General features: G+C 36.9%; 2 protein-coding genes across 3 annotated transcripts in view; one reads left to right on the top strand and one right to left on the bottom strand.

Moving 5' to 3' along the window:
• Positions 1-727: 727 nt before the first annotated feature.
• Positions 728-11621, top strand: MS3_00002648 (uncharacterized protein; the record flags this gene model as incomplete). Of its 2 annotated transcripts, XM_012936271.2 has the most annotated exons (4): positions 728-839; positions 6008-6418; positions 6733-6906; positions 8363-8697. In XM_012936271.2, exons 1-4 carry the CDS (start codon positions 794-796, stop codon positions 8695-8697), a joined length of 966 nt encoding a protein of 321 aa, XP_012791725.1. In that variant the 5' UTR covers positions 728-793. The 2 variants fall into 2 exon arrangements, with proteins under 2 accessions (XP_012791725.1, XP_051070226.1); XM_051210252.1 differs by having other exon boundaries at positions 728-1641; positions 6008-11621.
• A 981-nt stretch (positions 11622-12602) lies between these two features.
• SYT1_1 (Arf guanine nucleotide exchange factor syt1) overlaps positions 12603-19201 on the bottom strand; it is a 31785-nt gene continuing 25186 nt past the window's right edge. Inside the window, exons 7-10 of the mRNA XM_051210251.1 lie at positions 18745-18915; positions 16991-17108; positions 14638-14771; positions 12603-13723 (exon numbers count right to left, since the gene is read on the bottom strand). Coding sequence (XP_051070225.1) covers positions 13538-13723; positions 14638-14771; positions 16991-17108; positions 18745-18915 — 609 coding nt within the window. The 3' untranslated portion in view covers positions 12603-13537. The remainder of the gene's footprint in view (positions 13724-14637; positions 14772-16990; positions 17109-18744; positions 18916-19201) is intronic.

Below are 19201 nucleotides of genomic sequence, written 5' to 3'. Positions count from 1 at the left end.
GCACATTTTGACACGTCGACACCCGGAAAACATACTTTTGAAATCATTCGTTCCTGACTTCTGATTTTACTGGGTTTATATCCTTCGATTATAAAGGTGTTAAGGACAGCAGCGTTGTCAAACTCTGAATATCTGTGGAATCTTTACTCATAAATTATCATCAGTCTCGTTTTACCCCGATAGTATCAGGAGTTGGAGAGCGATAAGAATCGAAGGGGATAGTTAAAGGCTTCATAGTGACCAAGTGAAGTTATCTGACTGGTCTAGAACTAGGTAATTGTTGATATATACTTCCAACCGCGTTGTGACTAATATCGTTTATCAATGGGAATAATGTTATTACGTATTGACTTAGAAATCATTATCGTCTAAGGCTTAAAAACAACCACTCGATTGTGTATGATTTTTGATAAGTTTTTAGACACTCTCGTAAATATGTGGGGTATTTGGCCACTCGGATGTGACAACCTTCGTGACTTTTCAGTATGGGATTGTGGAGACTGTTAAATTTCACCAAGATCACCCATCGATATAAGTTGGAACGTCATCTAAAACCTGGAAGCACTGAAATGCTGTTTCGTCCTTGTCTTTGTCCGAGCAAATGACACTAACCTCACGATAAATATCGTCATAACGTAACCGGACCTCTAAAAAGTGAGCACTTCAAAGATTATTACACTTTAAGTGACCTACCGTTATCCTTATTAAGGAAGATTTAAATCAGCTAACGAGCTTTGTTTGAGCGTATGAAGGTCGGGCTTAAGCCAAGTGCGGTTTCTGTTTTTCGATAAGGATGAAGGCGGAGGACGAGACTAATAACAAGTTGGATATGAGCTTAGGTAAGATATTTCTATGCCAGGTGAATCGTTTTTTCAGTTAGCATTGGTTAAACTGGGCTATTTAAGTTGTAAACTGGGGACTAGAGTATCAAAGTAGAGTCAGGCTTGTGTTGCTCATAAAATTCGGTTACTACGTAATTATAAGACCCAATATTTTTCAAGTGCAAAATGTTGTTTCGGGATTGGTCGAAGCCTGAGTTAGTGATAGGGAGTGGATTAAGTGAGTGTATCGGCTTCTTCACTCCTCTTAGGTTACTCACCAGTTCTAATGAACTGGTGTCTGACAAAATCTTGGGATGGATTCAGCCCAATTGGCTTTTGCCAGCTTGGGTAACTTGTTGCAAAAATGAGATATCCGTCTGTCAACCAAAGGATGAGTTTACTACGTAGCAGTTCGCTCCATTCTGTGTGGAAGCCATTCAAAATCGATGATATCCGGAGGTTACTGGTATTCGATCATAGGTGTCCTCGAAGCATTGCTCTTGTATTTTACTACCACCATGCAAGTAATGGATAGATGAGGAATAGGGTGCTAAGTAAAGATAGCAGATAGATTAGCGAGGTACTAAATGCTCACCAACTGAGGTGGTCGGAACATGTGCTACGCCTGGGCGATGTTTTCGGGTACGAAAGTAGGCTGGAAGAAAGCCAAACGCGACCAAACCAAAAAATGGCATCAATCGTTAACAGTTGAACTGAGCCACGTCAACAGTTGTAGACCATCTAATTGAGATCTGTGTCGTCGTAATCAACGGTTAGATGCATTGAATGACGTGACTCAAAATTGTTTGGAATGGCGCAGGTTCGTCCACTATTCGTTTTTCTTCAGGTTCTAAGGTTCTAAATTCTTCGAAATTTTTTCATTAGTTTATATTTTATGTCGTTGATGTCTAATCTTTTATATTGCTACTCGTACTGTTACCAATTCTACAACTGGGATTTGCCCTAACAACTCATCTCTGTGCTAACGAGTTATGGCAACGTGAACAAATGTACATGCGTACCAGGGTTCACGTTGTGTTCGGCTGACTGGAAATATAACAACGATTCACCTAAGAAATGAGACGTAGTGAATTGAAGGAAAGTTATTGTCACTGATTAACTGGACAAGAGTAGTGTTTATTAAATATTTGATTTAAAGGCAGACAGCTTTCCAGTGAAGTAGATTTGCTTTTTGTAACATTTGTGCAAGAAAACGACGACAGGATTACCACTAACTGTTGTGATAAACTCCTAAGGCAACTAACTACGAACTCATGACCTTTAGGACTTCAGCCTTAGTTTCTTGATAAACTGACAGCTCCATGCCATATACAGCTGTTTTTTACTACAATTAATGATTGCTAATAAACAGGATGTGCTGCTCATTTCTAACAATAAAAAACACTAACATTGGTTTGTTATTATCACACGGTTTAAAGTTTTAGAGCTCTAATATCTTGTTCAAAATTCACTTCCAAACAAACCACAGCAACTATGAAATTTCATAAATTGTACCGTATGATGTTTCCAGACATAAGTGCTTAAATCTTGGCTTGGACAAGAATGAACTTACAAATTGGCATTCCTGCTTTTTTGGAATTCCAAGTGCTTAGTATATATATAGGTGAATGTTATGTATGTTCACCAAAAAGGGTTTATTGGTAACGTAGTTAATCGGCGTAACTTAATTATTTCAATTATAGCAATGAAACTTAACTAAACCAACGCATATGCTTGGTGACTCTATCGGGGCTTACAACTACAAGAATATTTATTTAGGATACTTTGTAGGAAACTTTTGGTTGCAGCACACTCTGGTCTACTTAGTGAATAAAGATACGCAAGTGTTGGGAGATTCATTGAAACTGTGCGTAGTGATAAATGCCAAACTTACATCGATTTTATCTTGTCCTCATTGAGTTAGTCAATATTGGACTTAATTCATTAGTCCACCCTGAACAATGCTTGAGAAACCCTTGATTGGTTTTCTGAGCCTTTTTGCCTATGTAGCTGTCACTGGAGCTCCTTTAAAATAAGTATTCTACTACCATTACATTTTTATTTTTTTACTCGAGACAAATTGGATACTTGTTACATTAAAATAACTAAAACGTCTCTTCGAACCCCAAGAGTAGCATTAGTAGTTTTATCGTCCTAGAAACGGGAGCACAAATCAGGTGCTCAAAAGCCAGTCATATACATATTTCTGGGAATATATGGTTTCAATTTTGAAAAACCACATCTATAGCCTAAAGAAATTCTATCGTTAGCATTGAAACCTAACAAGGCAAGAGAAAAAATCTATGATTTGTAATAAAAATCGCCTGGAGATTATCTATATGAGTGATTGCAGTATTAATTGGTTGATCATGTGTAATGATACGATGTGGCTGAATGATGACTACTACTAGCCAGAATTTGTTTCCTATCTAATTAAATAACATGCATATACAAGAATTATTAGCAGGAAGATAAACGACTAGATTATATCGGTTTTGTAGGTCAGTCACTCACCATTGAATTAAGACGTGATTGTTTGGCCTAATGCTTGCTGGTCATATCAAGAGTGCATCCTGTTCAGAAAATATTTCTTTAACATTTGAGCGGTTATGCAGATTAAACTGTATAAGTAGTCTGTCTAAACTTGTGGTCCAACTTAATGTTCCGTTTCATTTTCATTCATTTCAAATCCTTTAGCACCTAAGTTTCATCAAATAGCTTGTAGATTTTATTCCCGATCACCAAAAATCTCGAACAATTCGTCACTGAAGTTCGTTTCAAGATGGGTACACCGAATTATCACCGTGACGGAATAAATATTGATGAACCTATGGTTACTAACATAGCGCTGCCACTGAATGTCACTAATCCTTCGAAGGGAACGTTGATCGACATGGAGTTAAAGAACACTCAATTCAGAGAAACTAGTTTTTTCAGACTAAACTACTTTCACTGGGACCACTATAAATCTGACATTTTACAACTAGACTAGTATTAAGATGATTCCAAAAATGACTGAAATCGCCATAAGCCATCTTGGCTTTAACTATACGTAGATTGGTCCTATCACTCGTGCCACCACCAGCATTTACATAAATGCACAACTTTCCCGATGATTTTTCAAGGCTCCTCACCAAGGGAGAGCATAGTCACAGTTCCCTACCTATCTTGTAAAAACGCTTAGGACTTAAAAGATTCAGAGTACGTGCTATACCTACGGATGCTGATTGCCAACTGATTAAGCGCTACTTACATATCTTGTGTCATCACGCAGTAAGGTGAATCATCGGAGTTTTTCTTCAGGCAACAGACCCACACCACTACCACCTACACCCATCAGAGCTGTTTCCAGTATGTTACTGATGATAAAGTTGAAGAGAAATGGTGAGGTTGGTCAACTCTGTCTAATCTCACTGATAGAATGGGATAGTGGAGAGGTAGTTATATATCATCACTTCGTTTGAGTTGTTTTTTTATAAGGCTTTCAAGATACTAGTAGACTTCTCAGGCACATCCTTCTTCAGTAGGCGATCCCATAGAACGGTCCTGTTTAACGAATTGAAGGCGGCCCTGATGTCAAGAAACGCTACGATTGTTGGCCTGCAATAAGTTTGACGGTGTTCTAAAATTTGGCGGAGGGTGAAGATACGATTAACACATCCTCGACCAGAACCCAAACCAGCCTTCTCGTGGGTCAATCTTCCTCGGGTTTTGAACAATCTACAAAGTGTGACGGAAGCCGATTGTTTGGATGCAGTCGGAAATGGACTTATCCCCCCGATAATTTGTAAGTATAGGCACAACTATCGACTTATTCCACGATGTTAAAGCAGTCTGATAACCCGACATTAGTAAATAACTCAGTCTGTTCCCTAATCAGTAAGTCATCCACCATCTTTAAAAAGGGCCGGAGGTAAGTCATCTGGGTTTGGTGATTTGTGGCGCTTTAAGAGTTGGAGTTCTCTGTGCACTTTCGTTCCGTTAGGTAAATCAATCGTCACCGGACAGGTCAGCAACTAGTCCCACTTTTACTTTGCCGTTTAATGTTGCACCAGCCCAAACCAAAGCGGACGAAAATGTTACAGGACTACCGGGTAACCACATATGAAACAGACTTCTCGAATCGATTAATAGAGAGCAAACTGGTATTACTTCAGTAATTGTAAACACGAGCCTCGAGTGTACACCATACATTGATATCAAGACTTTCAGAAAACATACTTAAACCTTTTTGTTGTCCGATCTTCATCTGTGGGCAAATGTTGAAGGTGATCAGTCTCAATGGCACATGTGGTTTCAAGGAAGCTTATTCTGATTCTGTATTCCATAGTGACATTCAAACCGACCAATCAGTGACTTGGAGATCGTTCAGACAAGGTAGAACTCATCATAGAAGAGCAGCTGGTTTAGCTAAAAAAAAACAAAAGTATACACAAAATGGAGATGAAAAAGAAAAGTGAATTTATAATAAATTTGTTTTTAATCAGGCATTTGTAAATACCATTTGTATAGATGGCAAAGGCAAGCTGGAACACTTCAATATTAATCATCATCATACTCTCTGAAGACCCAAAACAAAACAGGAGACCACTTCGAGCCTATGACTTAAAGGTCTAATCCATTAGGCAGTAGTGTAACGTCAGGAGACGCAATCCCCTAATATTTGTCGGGTATGCTATGTTGTCCGGTGGTGGTATGACGTAAATAGAGGAAATGTTAAGCTTAGATTTTTTCGTCGAATATCATGGTGCATAACGTCCATGTTCAACAGGATGTGGGAACTTGTACCGATGTGCACATGTCCGAGATTCTACAGTGGATATGACTGACGACTAATTAATGCACAAATAATGCCTAAATTGTCTCCATTCATTCTATACTACTTGTTCGTGTGTTTTAGTGAACAAAAAAGTAAAGAACTTGTCATAATAAAAAAATAATGGTGTTCTAAGAATCAGAGTAGTTTATTCATGATCATTATCATAGTTACTTATATCTTCTCTTAGTGGTGTTCAACTTATTTCAACAATAAACAAAAGTCCCACTTGAAATCTGTCTTAGTTCGAATGAAGTTTGGTTACTCGTTAATAACCTAGTTTATACTGGATGTTGCAATTATAACATTGTCTAAACTTAATCATTAATTATACCAACTTCTCACGAATTGTCTTCCTCTTTTCTTGTAGATGAAATTATCAAATTGGATAAAAAAGAAGCTCGTAAAAATAGACGAGTTCAACAAACGCTAGCTATTCGTGGTAGACGCCAGAATGTTTCTCAGTATCAACAAAAACCTCGAATATCTGCTGCTGCAACTCGATTACGTGGTTTAAGGCAGAAGCGACTTTCTCGAATCAATCGTCCTATTCAGGGGTCTTCTCAACATCAAGTTTTAACGAAAAACAAACGTGTGTTCACTGTAAAAAATATCCGCTCAAGTAGATCGACGGCACAGGCAGTCCTTCGCCGAGCTCAGAGAACCGCCGCTGCCGCTGCTAGGACAGCTGCTGATGCCACTGCACTTCTTCAGCGCAATCGTATTCAGCGTCAGCAGTTGTTTAATGAACGAAGAAACATTCAACCAACCTCTCGCATTGGTGCGCACTGGTTCCTATAAATAATTTTGTTTATGATCATATTATTATTATTTTTTCAGTAATAAGTTCATAAAGTATTTGTCCCTAGAGGTTGGCACTTATTCAAGTGTTAGATTGACTGTGCAAGGTCACATGCATAAGCTTAATAATGATTGGGTTTATACGATACTGGATTAGCTTTTCTCGGATGAATCATTCTTCGTCGTTTCTATTCAGTAGTGTTCCTCAAATGATTCCTACAACTAATTTAATTGATGTATTCTCAGTGATATCCCCGAACATGAACGATTGGAAGCATTTATTTCTTCTTATAGCCTATGAAAGACGTCCCTCGAGACGAAGGAGCGCTCCTGCTTCAATAGTCGGTTCCCGAGGAGCTTACACTACACCTCAAGTCACTGGTCGTTCGTGGCAATCAGAGCAGCAATCACTTAATTTTCAAAGACGTCCACGTCGTAGATCCCTTCAGGTATTGGGATCACCTCAAGGTAAATTAACTTTTCGGTGCTTGCTTTTCATCATTTTTAATTACGGATTTCTAGGAGTATTTCCCGATGATGCTTATGTATCATACTACATAAAAACCTGAACACTAAGTAACATTTAGTAGCGTGTCTTGGCTTATCACTGACTATTTAAATTACAAGGAATTTCTGAACCGGCTTCGAGATACGACTTACGATTTCCATCTAATTCTTGTATAATAGATTAAATCGATGGCATGAAACGCCATATAATACTGATTTGGATTTTTTTCTGATGCTTCATATTAAGCTCTTGTTGCTCATACAGACTTATACAGATTATAGCATAAAAACATTTGTAGTTTTCTTGAAGGTGTTTTGTTCAATGGGTTGAGTTGTCAGATTTTGTAGTTTTAATTTGTCTTTCTAGACAATATCGTCAGTACAAACTTAGGAGAAAAGAGCTTTTATAATTTCTCCATCAGTAACTAACAGTTTATTCTGTCAATAGGGATTTTGACTTAGTATTACGTATAAGCGTATTGTCACAGCCCGTATTTATTTTGATGGTTTTGTTCCAGGATCTGAAATCAGACTTTATAGTTCATTATCATTGTTTTGATTAACCAATAGATTAGGTGTTTTTCGATGTCCATTGACCATTAAGTGTTAGGTTTCTGTATGGTTTCTATGTTGCTTCTGTTCACTACTTTATAACGTTTTCTTAGCTGATATTACTGTCCATAGTTTTCCACATGCATAAATATAGGTAAATATATGTCATGAGTTTGGTTATGGCAGCTTTTAATGTTCACACAAACAAAGATAGAAAACGAACACTGTGTGTTCTCTAAATTTTTATGGCATGCATATGATATTGATCTTGTTTTCTGTAGTGTATCATTTGTTTTGGATTATATAGATTATAGAAATTCCATGTGCTTGTTAGCTACAACCATTGTTAAAGACCGTGATTTGGCCGTGATACCTAAAACGTCTTGTATAAATAGTGGCTTCTACAGTCGATTTTATATGTTGTGATGAATTCCGTGTAGTATGGGTGCTCCGATGTTTATTTACTACCTTGAATACAAAAACTTGAGACTTAAGTATATTAGAAGCCAACTCACACAGAACGTTTAATTGTTGTAGTAACAACCCAATTCGCTGGATTCAAAAGTGTAGAAATTCTTTCAACGCCTTCAATTTGCTAAGAATTGGAATAATACCTGATGGTTATCTTTTAGAAGAATGAATACCTACAAAACCCGTGAAAATTGTTATTATGTGACCTATTACGAAACTCGAAGTCAGCTGTGAAAACTACTGAAAATTACAGCCGTTCCCTACTTATTCCCTACTTGAAGAACATATCAGAGATCAAGCTTAGTTTGATAGTATCGTAGTTTAATTTTCTCTCTCTGATGATCTTATAATTTCTATGGGATTTGATTAATGATCTTTTTCATATGGCATATAGGTAGAAGGACATCATTCCGTGGAGCCTTATCCCGAAATAATTCCTTACACAGCAACACCTTTGTTCGTAACCAAAGGTGGAGTCAACGAACGAATTTCCGAATTAATAGCCGAGGTCAACAGCGTAATGGTTATACGCTTACACCAACTGGTCGTCCAACCTCACGGGCTCGTAATGCAGAATATCTTGCTCAAGCTCGTGCCCTTATCCAAGCACAGAATGAAAACGCTCAGCGGTATGATCTTGACAGTCCAAATACAACAGTGTGGAACCCTAGAACCTACAGCGCACCACACAGAAACCTGAATTATTATGCCAAATATTGGGACAACTAATATAGTAATGGAAAATCTTTCATAAGTTCGTTTTCTTCATTAAAATGGCTTTTGATTGCTTTTAACAGTACGTTAAAGTATCCCACTTGTACTCACGTGTAAATGTACAATTTCTATCAAAAGCTAACTGTCATCAACAATAAAACTAACAGGCGCGCGTGTTTTTTATTGCCCTTGATATTCACAAACCCAACTCATTTCAGCTATATCTTTTGTATGTAAAACCAAAATTTTTAGAATTACTTACTGGTTAAATTTTGTACTTTATGTAAAATTTCAATCACCAAGCATTTCATTTGGATTATTGCACTGTAGTGATGTTATTTCTGAACTGGTTGCTTTTTAAATGTATCAGTAAATTTACACTGTTGTGCTGTAAGGAAGTTATAATTACAATTCCATATCAATCATTTACTTTTATTTATTTCGTAATGTTGGTCTGTGAGTGAGTGGCGGAATGATCTGCAGTCATTTAGCTACAACGTAGGACGAGGCACATATATGCGTCGGTCCAAGTTGTCACACCTCATTGGCACAACAAGGTGAACACCGAATTCATAGAAATAGCTACTTCAATGGTAGTAATATATAAAAGAAAGATTTTATATAATGATATAATACAGGAAGAAAGAATTAGTTCGTAGAAAGAAAGATATAAAGCAACTTTAATCCTACAGTTTAGCGGAAGACAGAGAGTGTATACACCCACGCCTTTGTGGTCGATTCTGAGCCATGTCACCAAGAGTCTCCAACCACTGGTTATGATAGTCATGTGGACCCCAACCAAGTAGTCTGCATCTACCAACATGGCTCATACTAGAAGTTAGTGACTTCAAAGACTGATGCCACGTTTTGGTTTGGCAGTCCCTAACTTTCTTCCAACCGTGTTCAACACTAGTCAGCAGCATTGCGCGTCGTGGTAATCGGTATTCAGGAATACGTAACACGTGGCCCAACGATCTGAGTCGGTGGAAATCTACAACCTCATCAACTGATTTACCATCATTCCCTAATACCCTGCGTCTAACCACACTACTAGTTACCCGGTGATGCGAGCAATATTTCTAAGACATCTGTGATCAAATACAAGCAACTTAATAGTATCCTCTACCTTTAATGACCACGTTTCGCAACCGTAAAGTGGAACAGAACGAACTGCCGCGCAGTATACACATCCTCTAATTAATACACAGATATCTCGCCTTCGCCATAGGTGGCGTAAGTTGGTAAAAATCAAACGGGCTTTCTGAACTCGTGCAGAGATTTCGTCAAACACCAACCCATTAGGGCTGATCAGACTTCCAAGGTAAGTGGATTTGTTGACGCGTTTGACTACTTCGCTCCCTATTCTTAGTTCAGATGTTGACGCAGGCCAGTCCTGGAGCAAAAACTTGCATTTAGTGGAGGAGAAGCGCATTCCAAACATCCTGTCATTGTTGCTCAGTGCTACCAAAAGACTACATTTTATCAGCGTCTTCGCCAAACAGGACTATGTCATCTGCGTATTCTAACTCGATAAGTGGACCTCTTGGTAAGAGATCGATGCCCGAAAGTTCAGTCGACGAGAACGCTATTTCCAGCAGTAGGTCTCAGATGAAATTAAACAGAAATTGAGATAGTGGACAGCACTGCCGGACACCACTTGAGGTTGCGAAGTCAGATGAAAGTTCGCCATAAGCTCTGACTCGACTGGTAGTGCTCGGGTAAGGTTTATGTACTTCTGAGGTACGCCTTTCAATAACAAACACTGACACAGAACCTCTCGTTCTGCAGAGTGAAATGCTGCTTTTAAGTCAAGAAAGATTATCAATTTCGGACGCCGAATAGTGAATATGTGGCTGATGCAACCACGACCAGGTCTGAAGCTAGCCCGATTTCTTCGTGTTTGCAGTCCACGAGTCTTTGTTAGGCGTCCGATGATTACAAAGGCTAGTATTTTAGATGATATGTTAGTCACACTAATCCCTTTATGTTTGTCACAGGATGTTTTTACCCCTCATATATTGGGACAATCAGTGATTGCGACCAGTCAGATGGGATTATGTCCAGTTTCCAGATTTTAGCTAAAATGTTAGTCAACCTAGTCGCTCAAACTGAACCTCGTTTCAGATTAGCTATAGCTTTTTCAACTTCAATTGAAATCGGGGGGCCTACTTCGATTTTCCATTCAGGATGTCTGGGAATGTTGGGTAGTTGTAGAGCAGCTGAACCGCTTCTTAAAGTGTTCCGCCGATTGTTCTAAACGTCCGGGTTGAGAGAGGATAAGTGTCGTCATTTTCAGAGATCATCTCACTCACTTGACTTCTTAATTCCAGTTTCTTTTATTGGTCCGGAAAGTTGTCTTGTGTTACCTACAGCCCCTGCCTTTTCCATCTCTTTTGCTTTCGTTGCCCACCACTGCTCACGGTGGCTTCTTAGACTTTTGGTTAACCTAGATCTGATTTGTTTTCCTCTTCGTCGTATTCAGAGCCTGATGGGATGAGTTTATGAGAATCTATCAGTGCAAGAGACTTAGTAGATAACCATTGGTTTGGTTCAAATCACTAGTAGATGTCGCTGCTGTTTCCACAGCTGCTCGTATATTTTTCCAAGCAACATCTGAATCAGCCTCATTTTCAGAACTGCTTAAGTGTGACCTCAGTCGTCCTCGCTACAAGTACTGTCTGAGCGTTTAGTTTTTTGAAGAAGTCCAGAACGTCTTCTGTAAAAATCATCTTTCACTTCATCCGGGCTACAGTCAGCGGGAGCATGCGCAGAAACGACAAAAAGGCAACGACGTGTGTCTCTATCCTTCTAACTTCTTACAGAGCCGTTTAGCTGAACAGCAGATAGTTGACTGTTAAGAGTGATCCATTCTATACCAACATCCGCCAGTCCACGAGAATTAGTCATCGGGTCGCCAGATAAACGGAGAGTATGTCTCGTCGGCTCTCCGTTTTGGCTAGGTGAGGTCAAGTGAATGACCACATTAGGATCCTGTATACGTGTTTCGGCGACACAGCATGCATCAATGGTACGAGATTCTAGGGTTTTAGCTAAGGAGACTTGCTGGCCGATTTGGAATAGGGTGCGTACGTTGAAGGCTGTAGTTTGAAGATAGGTCTCAGCAGACCTGAGACTGTTTCTCTCACACCGAATCGTTGGCCATGGTGACACTTGAGGAGGAAGTCAAAAGAGCAAGTACAGTGTTGAAAGTCGATGCAGGAGAAATAATAGGAATTGAAGAGGGAGATTGATTATGAATACAGTGATCTTGAGTGCTGTTAGAGGTATGAGGGTGGTTATCACTTCCCAGTTGCCCACACCGTGGAAGGGTTATTCTAGAGGTACCTGAAAAGGAAATTGGGTTAGAGGTGGCCTTGGTGACCTGAGAGCGTGACCACAGAACCCAAGGAACAACTGCCTGAAGTCGGCCACACACGACCTTTTTGTGAGTAGTTTCCGTGTTAGCTCCGTACTTGCTGGAACCTTACCGCCGGGGACGGGAATCTGTGGGGTAAGGCGAGGTGTGCATTTATAGGATGGACCTTTCCTAACCCCACTCTTCCTTGTGGGAAGACAGCATTGCTGTTATGCTGGATGTCTGAAGGAAACACCTTACTGCCAACACACCTCTGTACAGTCGCCAGTAGGACTTCGCTTTCGGAACTTGGGTTTGCTACTTTTAGTCTTACCACTCTTCAACCAACCTGTCTGACATGATAGGACCTTGAAGAATGATAGTTCCAACCAGTATAGCCCGATTGGTTCATAAAAATAGGTAAGACCGACCACCATGTCAAGGTAGCAACAACGGTCGGAATGTGTAGTCTAAATAAATTATTTTGTATATTTGACATATGTAACAGAATAAAAATGACACAATTAGTTATTTTGATTATATGCAACAGACTTTTAATCAATAAAGAGATCTTTATTTCGAACTTCACATGATAATGAACTCTTCGTATTTATATGTGTTTTAAAAGGAGAGAAAAAAAAGATGATGAATATTGACGTACATTGAATATCCATTTAACAAAGAATTAATCATTTAAACAATACTCTTAAGACAAATTAAAACTCGTACAATTAATAAAGAGGCTAAATTCAAGATTGAAATGTATATTATGTGTATTGATGTATGTATATACGACGTGTAAAAGAAAAATAACATGAACAGAGTGGTTATTATTATTATTTTATCAGAAAAAAACAAGATAACAGATTATTTTGTATAGGAATAAATGTCATAATGATTACCCACGAAAAAAAGAAACAAAACGGGAGAAGGATTATTATATATATATATATATATATATATATATATATATATATATATATATATATATATGAGTGGTATTAAATAAAAGACGAATCAGATAAACTTTAATTATATGTAAAGAACTTCCAAATTAGCTGTGATTTTCCTGTTGACACAAATTAGACCAAGGAAAGGATTAATTAATTGAAATGATTCTCATTAAGAAAACACTAAATGAAAAAAATGGTTATTATTTTTTTTTATTAAGTATCCATAAGTGATATATAGTTTCTGTATTGGTTACACATTGAAGTTACACTTTTAAATTAATATCTTTCTAATCTTTTCATTACTATTTCAAATAGTAGAATAGAGCCCGGCGAAATGAGTAACTGATAAATATAAGAAATGCACAATTCGTAGGGTTTTGTTGTATTGGCTTTTTCATTTGTTACATATCATTCTAAATGTTTTATTATTCTGTGGTTAGAATATAATCCTGTTAGAAAGATAGGTAGGTAGGTACACTAGAGGAAAATAGTGAAATAAATTGTTGAGTGTATTGTTTGAGTTTTCTTTTGCAATTATATATATATTTTAACCTTTTTCAGGCATTGGTTGCAAAGTGTGCCATTGTGCAATAGGTCGACGAGGATTGGCTAACATGTCTGACCAATGACGTAAACCCGCTCCTGTTTCATTGCAACCTAAAACAACTCGGCCAATTGCTTCTGATGTACCGATTCGATCATAATCTACCACGATCACAATCAATGTTACTTTCTGCAAATAAATAAATTAAGATGAAATGTAGCATGAAGTGATTCTCTGCAGAAAATACGTCTCTGATTTACTAATACCAGTACAATTCTAATGCATAGGAGGATGTTACATCTGAAAATGGCTTTAGTTGTTTCTTCATCAAAGTTAAAGTGTGACATTTTAGTTTTTACGTACGAGCTAGTTAAACTAATCAAGTGAAAGCACAGTATTGAACTCCGATCCCAGTAGCTCGTTGTAACTATAGGAAAAATCAGAGATTGCTACACGTGTATCTACGTTTTAAACAGTCGTCTGGCTTTCTGTTTCAGCATTTTCAAAAGTAAATAACCGACCCAGTACGACTAATACAATTCTGGATATCCTCTCAAGTGTCACCAAATAATCTAGTGGTTTTTCCTAAAGTTGTGAATTATGCTGGGAAATTTAGACACGGTGGTGTATAGTTCTAAGGTAGCTTGTCGGTTTATCAGATGAGAATAGTATGACATCAGAATAAAATTTAAAAGGTCTAATTCTGTTTCAATGTAAATAATGAGTCGTCCTTCAAGTCAGAATTTACGGGGGTTTCTGTGTGTCTCTAAAACAATGTTATGGTAAATATTTTCACAACTTATTGTAATGACGTTATTGATCACAGAACCAACAGGGTTTTCACTAATTGGTTTACTTTTAGTTATGTAGATGATCTAGTTAGACGACTTGGTTCAATGATTACAAGGTCATTATTCTTTTTTCTGGAAGGTTTGGACTTCCCTACTTCCCTGTTATACTGTTATTTGTAGTAATTAAATGTTATTTCAGATTGTGTATAAGCTTGGGACATTGTCTTGTGAAGTGGAGAATGATAAACAGCATACAAAAAAAACTCCTTCAGCATTAAAAAGGTTGATTTTTCTTGTTTAATAATTACTTACTTGGATTTGTTCAAATGGTACTTCAAATGCAAATGATTCATTGTAATAGGGATTTAATGTGCATTTCTTAATAGTAGTCTTCTTCTTTTTAATTCTCTTCCCTCCCAACATTAGAGAAAGTTTAACATATGGATCTACGAACAATAATGTTGGGATAAATGATTAATAAATTTAGTAATTCAATATTATAAAGAAAACAAAACACTTCAATATGGAACCATCATGAATGTGTTAACCAGCAACAGAGATTTCTCTGTTTTGATACCCATTTTAATTTAGCATCTATCCAAACATTATCAAGCAGTTTTTGAATTCAGGGAAAATATAATAGGATCTTATATAAAACAACGTTTTCTCACTAAAATGAAAACATAACTATTGATCTATATTGGTTTTAGAAAACATGCAATATCATCCCTGACTGCCTAAGATGTCAGTCATGATTGTAGATGCTCCAAGCAAAATCAAACGTTTAATAATTGACCTTAGTCAGTATAAATGTTCAAAGGTACAAGAAGAATCTATATTTTATTTCTATATGAAAATTTAACTGTCTCCTTATGAAGCCTATTTTACGTGAATAGATTATTTCGTGACCAGAGAACTATTTCCATGAGTTTATAATGTGTATCTAACAAAGTGATTGCATTCAAAAAGTTCGGTATGAGGTAAGAATCTCACTGAGAACTCAATCATTAGAGAGATCTGTTAAGATTCATCAAATCTATTAAACTGTCAAGTCTAATTACGCCTACCTATGTTAGTAAGATAGACATTTCAAATTATGTTTTTGTTTATTCACCAATAACTCACTGGGTTACTTTGGTTATCTCCACACAATTTAAGTTAAACACTCTACATATGATAAATAAATTAATATATTTGTGATATCCCAATGATTAGAAAAATTAGATTTTCCGACGTTTCGTGACTCAGTGTAAGTTCCTTCTTCAGAGAATATGTAACCAAATCAAGATGGATTTCCTGGAGTTCTATTGCGAAGCAGTGACCAGTATTCAACCGTGTCTGTTGTGAGGCAATCACTTTTGTTAGATTTAAATAGGTAGGATATTCTTTAGAGTGCAAGAGATACTCACATTTTGATGGAGTTTTGTTCTTTGAGCTGGATGGTTTGGTCGTGGAGCTTTCATCGTTCTTCTGAACGACATAATCAGCAAAAGCTTCAGAACAAGCTGTGAAACGCATATGGAGAAATTCGAACACTTCCCTTCTATCTGAAGTTTGTGCTGATAATGTTGTTTAGAAGAACGATGAAAGCTCCACGACCAAACTATCCAGCTCAGAGAACAAAAGTCCATCAAAATCATCCACCTGAGCTACAAATCTTATCCACCATCTCAGAGATACTCACATATTGTTAACTCATAGAAGTATTTCTCTGGTCAGCAAATCTAATTTTTCTACTCATTGGGATATTACAGATATATTAATTTATCTATAACAAGCTACCCAATACTTAATTTATTCGAAATGATCAAGTCAAACCTTGGTAATGATACCTATTTCACATGTGAATTTTAACTGCTTCAGTAAATGTTATCATAAATTGTAATTAACCACAATTATAGATTATATCATTTTAAAAAAATATAATTTTAACAAACGTTTATATTCGTTCGATGTAACTTAGCAACTGAATTGCTTATGTAGAATTTATTGTTGCTAAGATATGTCATTTTCTCATACTGAAAACAGAGAGAGGAAAAACTGTACCGCTATGTTTGAAGCGATTACGAGTTCACTTAGTCTACTAACGGAACAAAGGCTTGTGACCAAAGACCAATAAACTAGCTATTCTGTTGCATCTCAACCCCGTTAACTAGAGAGAAAAGTCGAAGTTCGAACGGGGAAGTATATTCCGCAAAAAGCCAGAAGCATGAGCGATAACAACAGGCACAAATCAAGACGTATATATGCAGCACAAAACCGTCCTTGGGACGCGTTACGAAATAGCATACTTAAAGACACAATGGACCAATAGAGTTTAAGATTCTCCCAAGTGGGAAATACGATATGAAGGTGAAAAGAGCGCTTTTGGCGCGAAGACAAAGAAATTCAAATTTCCAAAATAAAATTACAAAATTAGGACCTTTTCAATGTGAGTTCTGGGGATCTAACATCCCCAACATGTACTTGTCAGTAGTTTACCAGAAAATTTATCTTGATTTACATTACTAATTCACTGTATAACTGATTTGTTTTTGATTTGTCCTAATTGACCATTAGCGCTAAATGACCTACAATCGATTAATCTATTCAATACTGTGTTGAAGTTACTTTATTTCTCAAATAAAAAAAGAAGAAAAAAACCAAATTTATTATTTAAACTAACCAGATAATCCACCAACGTCCATTTTCTTGAGATTTTTAGCTTCCAAAATATTGATAGTTAATTTTCCAGCAGTTGGAACATAACGTAATGAGAAACAAATATCACCAAGACGATTTTCCTTCAAAACATGAAATATGAACCATTGTCAAATTATAAAGGACAGTAATAGTCTACTGATTTTCAATGTTTTATTTAGAAAGTGAAAAAAATAGTTCTTATTATTTTATAACAGTAATTACTTAGTAAGAAGGGGTTTTGTGGAGATTTTAGTAATTTCAATAGTTGAAACCAAGAGTCACTTGAAGCTAGACCACCATGGAAAACTTAGAAGCACTGGACTGCCGTTTCGTTCTATTATGGGACTCATCAGCAGTGCGCATCCACGATCCCACACTCAGGGCTCGAATCCAGAGCCTTCGGTCTCGCGCGCAAACGCTTAAACTCTAGACCAATGAACCGGTACCCAACGGTGTTAATGTACAATTTCAACCAATCCGCGATATTGCGCGACTGCCCACCATTGTCTTCAATGAGTCACTGCCTCACAACAGACACGGTTGAACTCCACTGGTCACTGCTTCTCACTAGAACTCCAGGAAGTCCACCTTGAAGTCAGTCACTAATGAGCACATGATAATGACGAGTATAGGGTTGTGGAAATTGTTGTGTATAGATTGATCCATTCACGATATCAATGTAAACATTTAGTTGTGATCAATCTGTCTGAAAGAATCATTACAGTTCATAGAAAAGAAGTACACTCTACGAATGAATTCAGATCATTCTGAAATCCATATGGGTTTATTATATTGAACAGTAAGTATGAATAAAGTTTGTCTAACTTAGAAAAAAGAAACGCGATAAAACCTAACAGAACTTATTGATTGTTGACTCAAATTATTCATCCAATATAATAAAATGTGAAGACTATGATGTGATGATTACAACTTGTATTTGAAATATAACTGTATATCTGAACAAGAAATTGATGTTATGCACGGTACTAAGCATTGCTTTTACTTTTGGAAATATCCTAAGTTTTGTTTTATAACCGGTGAATACCGACCCACTTGATGATGTTGAAGAAAGAGCTCTAACTATAAAAAAAACCCCACTCACGATCGAAAATGAAGGGGAACCCAAATCAGTGATGTCACTAACATTTTAGAAAATATGATCAACTTTAAGAAAAGTTATCATTGTCCCCACCTGCAAAATAAAACTTACCTAGTATGTGAAAAAATAATAGATATTTTAACAGCTATCATTGACTTGGAATAAGTAGTTGCTTCACAATACCGTTACAAGCCTACTAACCACCGTTTAAAGCCAATATTCTATTAAGTTTTATATTCTAAATAGAATATTTCTAATGGTTTATGCAACAACTGAAGCACTCAGAAATCTTTCAAATGACAGACATGATTAACTGTCTCTTAGCATTACCATTATAATGTTTGAACGTTAAAGTAGTTCTGGAAAAATCCTATTTTTTTATTTTTTGAACAAGAACAGGATTCACCAATGAACATTTCAGTTTAATTATGCCTGTTTAATCGAACTATTCGGAATAACCAAGTTCGATCAAAGAGCTGAAAGTTTTCCTAACATTCGATGTGATATGAATGATTGAGTGTAAACCGATCAAGAGTAACAGGTCTATATTACATAACTGAGGTAATAAAAAAAATTGCTTCGTGCACAAAACTACTGATCAGTGGTGCCAAAACTAAATGAATTGAACACAAACTCACCTTTTCATCATCGTCAGGAGGACTTAAATCACGCCATTCCTCAATTACGCGTGCCAAATCAACAGATCCAAGTGGTACTTGAATTTGACCTATTTGATCATGTTTCGAAAATCTGTCGAAATCATAAACATTGAACACTAAAGTTTTCCCCCCAACCTCGGCATATGGAACCTTAACAGAATGGGCAGAAACACAAAAATATTATATAAGAGACTAAGCTTTATTCGGTTACACGGAGCATTTAAGAATTATACCGTAGAAAAAATGACGTACTAACTGCCACTGATCGTATTTTCAAAAATATTCATTAAACACATTAAACAAAGGCAAATCATAAGCCTGAATAGAGTAGTACCCCACCATATAGATAATAGTTAACTAAAATCCTAATGTATTTTCGGCGACATTGCAACCAGGTGGAAGTGACAAGCGAATGAAGCAAAACTAAGCTGTAATC

The sequence above is a fragment of the Schistosoma haematobium genome, chromosome ZW (genome assembly GCF_000699445.3).
Source record: "Schistosoma haematobium chromosome ZW, whole genome shotgun sequence".
In the NCBI taxonomy this organism is placed as follows: domain Eukaryota; kingdom Metazoa; phylum Platyhelminthes; class Trematoda; order Strigeidida; family Schistosomatidae; genus Schistosoma; species Schistosoma haematobium.
Note: the sequence above shows the minus strand (reverse complement) of the source record. Positions and strands in the feature narration are given on the sequence as shown.